The sequence below is a fragment of the Camelina sativa genome, chromosome 15, assembly GCF_000633955.1.
Source record: "Camelina sativa cultivar DH55 chromosome 15, Cs, whole genome shotgun sequence".
NCBI lineage: Eukaryota > Viridiplantae > Streptophyta > Magnoliopsida > Brassicales > Brassicaceae > Camelina > Camelina sativa.
The window spans coordinates 6,637,769-6,649,633 of NC_025699.1; the positions used below are offsets into that span (position 1 = coordinate 6,637,769).

Here is an 11,865-nt window from a genome sequence, read left to right on the forward strand (position 1 = left end):
TCTAAACGGTCATATGCATTTGTTCTCCTATATTAAGATGTGTAATCTCTCTTCTATGTAATAATCATCACAACATTATTCAATAACAAGAGAAACCGATTTCCTCTCTACACTTGTGTTCTTGTTCATATCAACAATGTAGAGAGTTTAGGATTAGCGGTTAGGGGCTGCCTTTAAGGCAGCCTATTCTCTTCTCTAAATCCACCTAAACTCTTCCTTATTTACTTCTTATTCCCTAGCTTACTGATTCTAAATCCTTTCTATCTAAGTACACAAACTCATAAGTGTTGTGATACTTTAACAAGGATTAGTCTCAAACTAGGCTGTTTGCTCCTTAATAAGATCCGATTTTCCATCTAGTATTTGGGGTCTATTTAGCTTCTTTATGGGGAGTTCATCACAAGTTGATGTCCTCTTCTTCCCCTTGAGGTCGAGTTAGTTTATTGTGGGTATAAGGAGATTCAATCATTGGGAGTTGTCTCTCCTTGGACAAGAGCTGTCTCTCTTGAAATCCCAACATGGTATCAGAGCCAAGTTATGTTCTTGGTGATTCAAACTCGTTCTCAAGTAAAGCTTTTAAATTTAGCTTAGTTTCGTGAAAGCTCTTAAACTTCTCTTTGCCGTTAAATCGATTCTCTAGCACCTCAATGTTGAGAAAGCTTGGTTTCTGGTCTTGTTAGAGTTTGTAGACCAAGTATGTGAAGAGAAATCGATTATAAAAGCCTCATCTTTATGCTTTACCGATTTGGTAAAAGCGTGTTTCAAATGAGGTGGTGATGAACCAATGAGCAAATCGTTTTTGTTCATGGTAAGGATTCACGGTTTAGGCTTGTATGAGCCACGAAAATCTTATCCTCACAACTGAGTCAATTAGATTAAAGCTGTTGTTGAGATGCATTCTTTTAACCGATGGACAAAAGGTTGTTCCAAAGGTTACTTTACCTTTTATTTGAATCTGACTATGAAAATCATCTTCAATATGATAATTTGTGGATCTTGTTCAATTAAAACCATCGAAAATCACTTGTTCATGTGTTATTTCGTGGTTCTTGAAGGCATTAAGCTCTTGGAGAACACTTGTTTAAGTGATTCTACCATGAGAAGTGTGTTTAACCGTTGGATAAACTAATTGTCCAATGGTCCATTGTGTTTCAGCCATTAAAGCACCAAAAGAGAGTGTCTTCTTGGATGTTCTTGGCTGTTAAAGCTTCCGCAAAACTCAAGAAAACAGAGCAAAACTCTGTCCATTTGAACTCTTGAGAAAATTCTCTATTCTATATTCTCTATTCTCCCTTATACTCTATNGCAAGAAAAAGGAAATATCTCACAAGGAAAGAAAGGAGATCCAATGGCCACAAGGAAAGGAGATCTAACGGTCACAAGGAATGGAAGGGAAGGAGATCACGTGTGGCTTTGGTTGAGAAGCATAGCGAGTCAACCAAAGACAAGGAGCTGTCCCTTTCACTAAGCTCCCACTTGAGCCCAACGGCTATATGTCCCTTTCACCTCTCTCTTATATCTAAACGGTCATATGCATTTGTTCTCCTATATTAAGATGTGTAATCTCTCTTCTATGTAATAATCATCACAACATTATTCAATAACAAGAGAAACCGATTTCCTCTCTACACTTGTGTTCTTGTTCATATCAACAATGTAGAGAGTTTAGGATTAGCGGTTAGGGGCTGCCTTTAAGGCAGCCTATTCTCTTCTCTAAATCCACCTAAACTCTTCCTTATTTACTTCTTATTCCCTAGCTTACTGATTCTAAATCCTTTCTATCTAAGTACACAAACTCATAAGTGTTGTGATACTTTAACAAGGATTAGTCTCAAACTAGGCTGTTTGCTCCTTAATAAGATCCGATTTTCCATCTAGTATTTGGGGTCTATTTAGCTTCTTTATGGGGAGTTCATCACAAGTTGATGTCCTCTTCTTCCCCTTGAGGTCGAGTTAGTTTATTGTGGGTATAAGGAGATTCAATCATTGGGAGTTGTCTCTCCTTGGACAAGAGCTGTCTCTCTTGAAATCCCAACATGGTATCAGAGCCAAGTTATGTTCTTGGTGATTCAAACTCGTTCTCAAATAAAGCTTTTAAATTTAGCTTAGTTTCGTGAAAGCTCTTAAACTTGTCTTTGCCGTTAAATCGATTCTCTAGCACCTCAATGTTGAGAAAGCTTGGTTTCTGGTCTTGTTAGAGTTTGTAGACCAAGTATGTGAAGAGAAATCGATTATAAAAGCCTCATCTTTATGCTTTACCGATTTGGTAAAAGCGTGTTTCAAATGAGGTGGTGATGAACCAATGAGCAAATCGTTTTTGTTCATGGTAAGGATTCACGGTTTAGGCTTGTATGAGCCACGAAAATCTTATCCTCACAACTGAGTCAATTAGATTAAAGCTGTTGTTGAGATGCATTCTTTTAACCGATGGACAAAAGGTTGTTCCAAAGGTTACTTTACCTTTTATTTGAATCTGACTATGAAAATCATCTTCAATATGATAATTTGTGGATCTTGTTCAATTAAAACCATCGAAAATCACTTGTTCATGTGTTATTTCGTGGTTCTTGAAGGCATTAAGCTCTTGGAGAACACTTGTTTAAGTGATTCTACCATGAGAAGTGTGTTTAACCGTTGGATAAACTAATTGTCCAATGGTCCATTGTGTTTCAGCCATTAAAGCACCAAAAGAGAGTGTCTTCTTGGATGTTCTTGGCTGTTAAAGCTTCCGCAAAACTCAAGAAAACAGAGCAAAACTCTGTCCATTTGAACTCTTGAGAAAATTCTCTATTCTATATTCTCTATTCTCCCTTATACTCTATATTCTCTTGGTTACTTATTCTCTAAATTCTCTTTTATTTTCAGTAATATTCTCTATTCTCTAATCTCTCACCATCTCTTGTTTAGAATCTGTCTTGATCTCAAACAGGTTCATTATTTAAAGATGGTGAAGTGGTTGGCGCATCACAATGCTTGGAAGTTAGAACCGATGGCCATCAAGTTGGTGGAAGGCGATGAATCAGCTCCAAAGTATGTGTGGTAGTGTCAACGATCAAATGGAGGCACTAGAAGCTTACGGGGGAGCTAGAACCATTCGCAACCAGAAGTGATGTCCTCTTAGGCGAATCTAACCAAGTCAAAGCTCAAGGCAATACCAAGAGGGGTCCGGCTGGCGAACTCAAGAAGTTGTTCAAGAGGGATGGTCTATGGTAGATGATCAAGGGGAGAAGAAAGATGGTGCGAAATGTTGAATCAATCTCACGTTTGATGAGTGTCAAGTTATGGAGTTCAAGATCGGATGTGCACAAGATCTCAAGGAAGGTCATGCACAAGGTTTCAAGTGAAATGATGAGATGTCAGCTCATCATCAAGTCAAGGGTACGGGGGAGATCGACTTTCAAGTGACTTCACCACACCTCACAGATTCTGCTCGGCCACAAGCAAAAGTTTTGCTTAAAGTCAGCCGAAGCGTCTCAAAGATCGGCTCGGACGAAAGCCTTCCACTGCGATTCAGCTTCCGCGTTCTTCACAAAAGTTTTAGACCATAGAGTCATCTTGTCAGTGGAAGTAAAATCATACCAATCCGAGAAGCCTTTCGAAAGTTATGTCCGATTCAGTGGGCATATGTCAGTCTGACGATAAAACTGGCCGGGTTAAAAACCATGGTTAGAGAAGCGGTCTCAAGGAGGAATTCCAAACCGCATCAGTGATCAACTCTCTCCTTCCTATCCATCAAAACACCAAAAAGGCTGTGCTCTAAACCCTACTCTATTTAAATTCATAAATTCATTATTTTAGTTCATTGCTAGTCTTTACACTTCCATATGATGTTTCTAAAATTGTCACACTTTTAAAGAAATTTACTTTGATATTCCTCATAACATACACTTATTCTTGCTTCTTTATCACTTGTTTAAAGGGTAAAAGAGATTATGAGAGCCTCAAAGAAATTCAAAAAGGTGCAAGGATGGAGATCATAAGAAGTGTGTTAAAGGCAAGGTGGGCTAAGNTTACAAACCATGGTCAAGGGACATCATGGATAGTGAAGGCTATACTCTTTTTCCCTTAACAAAGTTTTATCCCAAGAGGTTTTCTTTGTTGAGGTTTTTAATGAGGTAGACGACACTAGTCCACTCCTGATCTTTGGTCCTCATGGTGTCCCGCCGATCAAGCGTGCGGGAGAGTATTAGAGTGTAAGAAGGAAGAGAGAGGAGAGGTCTGTAAGGCCGAGCCTTGGAAGAAGAGGAGAGAGGCCGGTAAGGCCGGTGTACACCAAGAGAGTGGCCGGTGAGGCCATGGGAGGCATGAGAGCGGCCAGTTAGGCCGCAAACACAATGAGAAAGGCTGGTAAGGCCATGTGGGCTGTGTGAGCAAGAAGAGAGGTCAGCAAGGCCATAAGTGCAATGTGAGAAGAACAAAGGCCTTATAAGAAGAAGAAGCGCAAGAAAAAGGAAATATCTCACAAGGAAAGAAAGGAGATCCAATGGCCACAAGGAAAGGAGATCTAACGGTCACAAGGAATGGAAGGGAAGGAGATCACGTGTGGCTTTGGTTGAGAAGCATAGCGAGTCAACCAAAGACAAGGAGCTGTCCCTTTCACTAAGCTCCCACTTGAGCCCAACGGCTATATGTCCCTTTCACCTCTCTCTTATGTCTAAACGGTCATATGCATTTGTTCTCCTATATTAAGATGTGTAATCTCTCTTCTATGTAATAATCATCACAACATTATTCAATAACAAGAGAAACCGATTTCCTCTCTACACTTGTGTTCTTGTTCATANGCGGGAGAGTATTAGAGTGTAAGAAGGAAGAGAGAGGAGAGGTCTGTAAGGCCGAGCCTTGGAAGAAGAGGAGAGAGGCCGGTAAGGCCGGTGTACACCAAGAGAGTGGCCGGTGAGGCCATGGGAGGCATGAGAGCGGCCAGTTAGGCCGCAAACACAATGAGAAAGGCTGGTAAGGCCATGTGGGCTGTGTGAGCAAGAAGAGAGGGCAGCAAGGCCATAAGTGCAATGTGAGAAGAACAAAGGCCTTATAAGAAGAAGAAGCGCAAGAAAAAGGAAATATCTCACAAGGAAAGAAAGGAGATCCAATGGCCACAAGGAAAGGAGATCTAACGGTCACAAGGAATGGAAGGGAAGGAGATCACGTGTGGCTTTGGTTGAGAAGCATAACGAGTCAACCAAAGACAAGGAGCTGTCTCTTTCACTAAGCTCCCACTTGAGCCCAACGGCTATATGTCCCTTTCACCTCTCTCTTATATCTAAACGGTCATATGCATTTGTTCTCCTATATTAAAATGTGTAATCTCTCTTCTATGTAATAATCATCACAACATTATTCAATAACAAGAGAAACCGATTTCCTCTCTACACTTGTGTTCTTGTTCATATCAACAATGTAGAGAGTTTAGGATTAGCGGTTAGGGGCTGCCTTTAAGGCAGCCTATTCTCTTCTCTAAATCCACCTAAACTCTTCCTTATTTACTTCTTATTCCCTAGCTTACTGATTCTAAATCCTTTCTATCTAAGTACACAAACTCATAAGTGTTGTGATACTTTAACAAGGATTAGTCTCAAACTAGGCTGTTTGCTCCTTAATAAGATCCGATTTACCATCTAGTATTTGGGGTCTATTTAGCTTCTTTATGGGGAGTTCATCACAAGTTGATGTCCTCTTCTTCCCCTTGAGGTCGAGTTAGTTTATTGTGGGTATAAGGAGATTCAATCATTGGGAGTTGTCTCTCCTTGGACAAGAGCTGTCTCTCTTGAAATCCCAACAAGAAACCCTAGAGTGCCCTAACTCTACACACCTATAAATAGTTCAAGACATTTACTGGGAACCTCATTCTGACCCCCTGACAATACCCAGAGAACCATACATTGCATCGAAAACCAATATTGTCTTCTGTGTAATTTATTTACTCTTTCGAGCTCGTCATTATTAGCTTGTTAGTTCTCCTGTGAACTGACGAGCTCAATCTTGACTCGTGTTAGTGACGACCTCAAGTTTTTATCGTTAATAAAAGAACCAGTTTCACTCTTTCTCTAAAATCTTTATTTACTTAGTATTGTGCAATCTCAGGTACAAACAATTATAACAATAGTTCAACCGACTAAATCCGATTGTCTGAAAACTCAAAAAGGATAAATCAATCAATTAGAGAAAAACATTAATATTTAGTTACTCTTCTATTCAAAGTACTCTTTCACTTCAAGTATTCAACCAAACAGGACAATATATATGTCTGTGTTCTGTCCCTCTTTGTTACCTTTTCTTTCTTTATGTATTCTTCAATTTCGGTGCTTAGGGTGCTTCAAATCTGCTGAAGAGTCGATACGAAGAGATAAGCGAGAGCAACATATAGAGAAGGGAGACAACGAATGTGAACACAACCGAGATCAATGCCTTGTGACAGAAGATTCCATAGGAGTCACAAGCAGAGCTCCAAGTGATGGGTATGTTTCCATAATATGCTAAGTAAACCGTCTCTGCAGATACAGAGCCAGCCGCTAGAACCAGGTACGTGACTACCTGGTCAAGCAAGAACAGTGTCCAGACTTGGCGCTTGCTTATTGGACACGAAAGGGCTAATATTGCGAGAGCAGAAAGAAGAGAATAAGCAGCACAAACGCCATTAGCACTCACCAAATACCTACAAGCAGGTAAAAACAAAAGCAAAGGTTCATTGATTATTAAATGTCTAGTGTGAAGCAAGAAGAGATACAGAGCTGAGAGAAGAAGGCAACATGAAAGCTCCAAGATTTGAGTAAGAAACAGAGCCAAAGTCGTTGGAGATGGAGTTCTTGATCATGATCACGAGACCCGCAATACTTAGAGCCATTGATACTACTCGCAGGACCGCCTCTGCCGTTTTCTCAGTGCGGTTAAGCTCTAAAGCTGAGCCGTCAATGGCTGTTTGATCAGTCTTGTTCATATTTTTTTTTTTGGTGTTTTAAGCAAAGAGAGATCTTTGTCTTTTATAATGTTAAGGGTTTCAACTTTCAAGTCATAATAGACAAAGTAGTCGCTAAAGCATTCAATATAGTCATGTGATATTGTGATGATATGACGTCACCAGTCTTAGTTTTAGGCCGTGACTATCTTGTTTTGCTTGCTCTAATTTATCATTTTGTCTTCCAAATTTGGAATTACGTACTAGAAGTGAAGAGAGTTTGATATTTGTCCTTAGTAATTAATGATATATATAGGTTGTTTATTTATTAATATGTCTCCCGTTCATTTATGATTTACGGGTTTATGGGGCTATGTTCTCTCAATCTTTTGTTAAGAAAATTCATTCACATGAATGGTCCAGTCACCACCAGTGTATTGTGCACATGTTGGGTGGACTCTCTGACACTACAAGAGACTTCCGTCCATGTTCATACCTTTACGTAAGTGATTTCAAGATCATTGTTTTGTACGCTTAATTAAGTCGAGTTTATAATAATAAATGGATTCCACCCACGGCTTGGGGCGACCAAAAGAATTTTGACCACCCTCATGACAGATTGAATAGAATCAGAAATAGTTGAAATTAATGTGAATAGTATTGAATTCGTAGCACTAGATATCGCATCAAAATGACATTTTTAGTATCGACCATTGCATAATCCACGCGTCGCATCTTCCAGCATATTATATACGAGAATCAAACTATATAATCACCCCAGGGGTTTTTAAATTTATATATGGGTTTAGAGGAAAGTAATTGTAATATGATATCTCAACTTTTGTTAACGAAGTACGCTACACATGTTTTTTTGCCGTTACAATATGAACTATTTTACCAAAAAATAAAAAATTGGTAAATTAGACGATTTCCGATCCATCTGCATTTCCATCTCGAAAATAGAATTTAGAGTTAATTTTGTTCAAACCATCTCCATTTTTTTCCTCTATATTTGGAGATTTATATTTATATTTTACAAATAAATTTTGGAGATATCCATTTTTAACTCAAAAATAGAGTAGGATTGGAGAAAAACTTATTTTTTTAACTCTAGTTTGAAAGTAACAATGAATAAATACTACCTCCGTTTATTTTTACTTGTCGTTCTAGACTTAATTTTTTATTTTATATTACTTGTCGTTTTGTATTTACGATACAACTTTATGAATCAAATTTTCAGTTTTACCCCTAACATTTAGCTTATTAATTACTTATATCAAATGAAATAGTATATTAATGAGAGGTAAAATAAATAATTTAATTGTTTTCTTAATATGTGTGAAATTGTCTAGAATGACAAGTAATACAAAACGGAGGGAGTAGATTGTAGATGCTCTTAGCTAAGTAGCTTTATTTCGAAATAAACTAACTTAATATGAATATGGTTGCAAACTGACATAAGAGGGAAGATGATTTAAATTTCATGCAAACTGATATATATATATATATATATATATATATATATATATATATATATATATATATATANATATGCACATTTCTAGTGCACTCTAATGACGTAGGTGATTATTAAAATAACGCTAGTGGTGTCTAGTATAATATCTCTTATTTGGAAAAAAATACGATCATGTATTAAATAAGTTGCTTTAAGATAAAATACGATCATGTATTAAATGAGTAATGCGTACCTGTTAGGATTAAATAAGTTGCTTTCAGATAAAATACCATGTTATTTAATTTGTTGAAATTACCACGCAATTCTGAGGATTGAATGATGATAAAAAATAACCCAATGTCGTTTGCTTAGATCAAATGTTTTAAGGTCCTTTACAAGCTCGACTCCAAAGTGTAAAATTGATATAAGTTTTCCAAAGTATAAAATTGATAACTAAAAGGCTCAAAGGTATTGGTATTATATATTAAGCGACTGATCACTTCTTGCCCAAATGATTTCACTTCGAAAACTTGCTTGATATGGTTACCCAAAAGTATATTCCGTTATACGAATTTTTTATTTTCTGGATGATAACGGGAATAAAAAGGAAAGAAAGAGGCAGTATACGATACTTATATAAAGTCATGTTAGATTCTAAGTTCTCACGAAAAGTTCAAAGTGAACGAAATAAAAAAGTGTGTCTGTTTTGTTTTATCTAACTAAGAAAGTTTCTCAGAATTTACAAGAAATTAATAATTAATTGAAATTAAAGGACCATATATATGAAGCATGAAAGACTTATTAACGAGATGAATAATTTGGGACAAATATATATCGATTTATAAGTAACATTTGGAGGGTTTATATGTTATATACTTCTATATATGAGAATATGAGATGATAAGTCCGATCCATGACTAGAGTGTGTAGATATATATCTGGAAGCTAACATGGAAGAATAGAGAACGAAGCAGAGCCAAGGTCAACTTGCCAGACACAAATCAACAGATTGTGAATGAGACCAAATAAATGGTCATAAACCGGTTGTGTTTAAAACCGGCAAGTCATCCTTGGCTCAATTCCATTCTTTATTCCTTCATGCAAGACCCTCTGATACAACCAAAAGACTCCCATCATCTTGTTTCGATCTGATCACGAGCTAATTGTTTCAAACCTGTTACCTCTTTCTTGACTCTTGTGTTGTGGTAAAGCCTAGTGGAGATATGTCGGTATTTATAGGCATACAAATGCGATTATAAAAAAGTGTATTGTTTTATTCCTAGATTCCATTTCCATATGCATGGCTGGGAATTTTGACCAAAACCCTAATTCAAGAATGAAATATAAAAGATGGGGTCAAAGAATATAATCTAATCGATGGGATGACCACATTTTCCGGTTAAATTCGAATAGTTTATATTCGTTCCACTACTTTATGGCGCAGACAGAAATGTGTAATTAAGCAAGACAAAGAAATCTATATAGATGGTCGTAGAAACCCGTAGAAGAATTTCAGTTTTGGTGGATAAGTGGAATAATATATTAGAGAATGGTCTTTACAGTGTGAAATGGGAAATAGTATTAATTATAATATCAGATTCTATATACTGTATGTCTATAATGGCATGTTTGTAATTGTATACATTAATATTAATATGTATTTAAGCATTCTTCAACAAGATTTACAAGTTCTAGCTAGAGAGCTAATCTGAAAGCTTACATTACCAAGTAACAAAAGGGCTCAGTTTATTAGGAAGATTCCAAAACAAACCTTTTTCTATGTAAATGGAGACGGTGGCGGGAAGCTTGAAGTAGCAAAATGGTCCCATGCGACGCCCTATTGGCGCGGCCACCTCTCTCCGCCATAGAATATAGGTGGTGGTCCTTTAGATTATTTTTATTTCTGTGGTTTCTATAAAATACCGTATCAATTGTAAATTGCTATACAAGGTACGACGTCTAACAACTATGTTACCTGAATTGTCCCATCTCGGCATTAAATATGTGGTTGAAATCTTCTTCTTCTAAGTGATTAGTGTGTACTTGGCAAGTGTTTATTATATTAGTAACATACTAACATCAGTTGGATTCTAATATCATGGTTTAATATTTGATTCATCAAAAATAACTTCAAAAGTAAACATTTACTAAGATTTCAAAACTGAATATGTTAAAATTTCACATTAGAAATAAGAGTAATATAAAACATGAATTAATTTATTTATTGGATGACCATAAAAATTTCCAAATAAGAAGCAAACTTTCTATATTTGAACAAATAAAACCTAAATACACAGCACCTACAAATTGGCTTTTGAATTTAGTAAGAGACGGTAAATGTCATCTTCACGAATTAATGCTAAAAGTTTGGCAAATCTTTGGTTGGCCAACTCATTTTGCTATGATATGTTACCATTATAATGCTGTCAATAATTTAATTTTCCGGAGTTTCAGAAAAATATTTTATAGTTATATTAACGGGTACGTATCATATCATACAGCCATATATATTAAGAGGATTCCTACCAAAAAAATATATATATTAAGAGGATTAGAAAAAGGGAATCTAATATAATTATCTTATATTAAGCAACTTTTTTCTTTCTTTAAATTATAAAATCAATCATTGAGCTAACTCATTTGATCAATACAAGTAAAAGAGTGGAAATTCATAGAACTATATAATTTGAGAAGAGAAATCAAAAGCTCAAAAAGGTGATGGGTTGTCACTAATTTATTTTGAATTATAAAGGAAGAATCCCCACACCGTCGTCCCTTTTGAAAGCAACTTCGTACCTATCACTTGATTTTTCATCCGTACCAATGTGTTTATAGATATAATCTGGATTTGATTGTTGTTTAGGTGGTGTTTGTGTAACCAAATGATTTCATCATCATATAGTTTCTAAGCTAGAGATGGTTTTAATTTGTTACACTGATACTCACTTGACTTGGATGATTACCAAATGATTAAGCAACGTTGACAAAAAAAAAAAACAAGTATGTTTTATGTGAATTATACCATGTCACTGAAAATTAGGTTTGATTTTTGTCGGGAGTCTTTTAAGTATTCTTCCTTATTGTCCTTTTCTAGATGCAAGTACTTCATAGTCTCTATAAATTCAGTTCAACTCTCACCAAAATCATTCACAAATATCGTGTCAACAATATCTCATTGTCTCTCTTTTCTATCTTCTTTTCTTCATTCCCATGCGCAACGAAGAAGCTTTCATCCTCCAAAACTCTCTTTTCGACTCGGTCAATAAACAATGGAATCAGTTAAGACCTCCAGGTTCATCACTGAGGTGGCTCCGGCTAAGTTTATATCGGCAACGAGAGAACCATTCAAGAACATGTTGACAACAATCTCCGAGGAAGACTTTGACTTTGAAGAACTAGTCAGAGCCACTGCAGAGAGACTCTCTTCTTCTTGTCCATGCTCCTCCTCCTGGTCTCTTGCTCACTACTCCAAGATCAACAGACTCTCTTCTTCTTAAATACCATTCAATTGCTA

General features: G+C 36.5%; 2 protein-coding genes across 2 annotated transcripts; one reads left to right on the forward strand and one right to left on the reverse strand.

Moving 5' to 3' along the window:
* Nucleotides 6,044-6,985, reverse strand: LOC104745713 (CASP-like protein 2A2). Its single transcript, XM_010467028.2, has 2 exons — nt 6,750-6,985; nt 6,044-6,655 (listed from the first exon to the last, which is right to left on the reverse strand). The coding sequence occupies exons 1-2, from the start codon at nt 6,935-6,937 to the stop codon at nt 6,307-6,309; spliced, it is 537 nt and encodes a 178-aa protein (XP_010465330.1). The 5' UTR covers nt 6,938-6,985; the 3' UTR covers nt 6,044-6,306.
* On the forward strand, nt 11,483-11,848 carry LOC109129246. The gene has a single exon (XM_019237073.1). It carries the CDS (start codon nt 11,621-11,623, stop codon nt 11,846-11,848), a length of 228 nt encoding a protein of 75 aa, XP_019092618.1. The 5' UTR covers nt 11,483-11,620.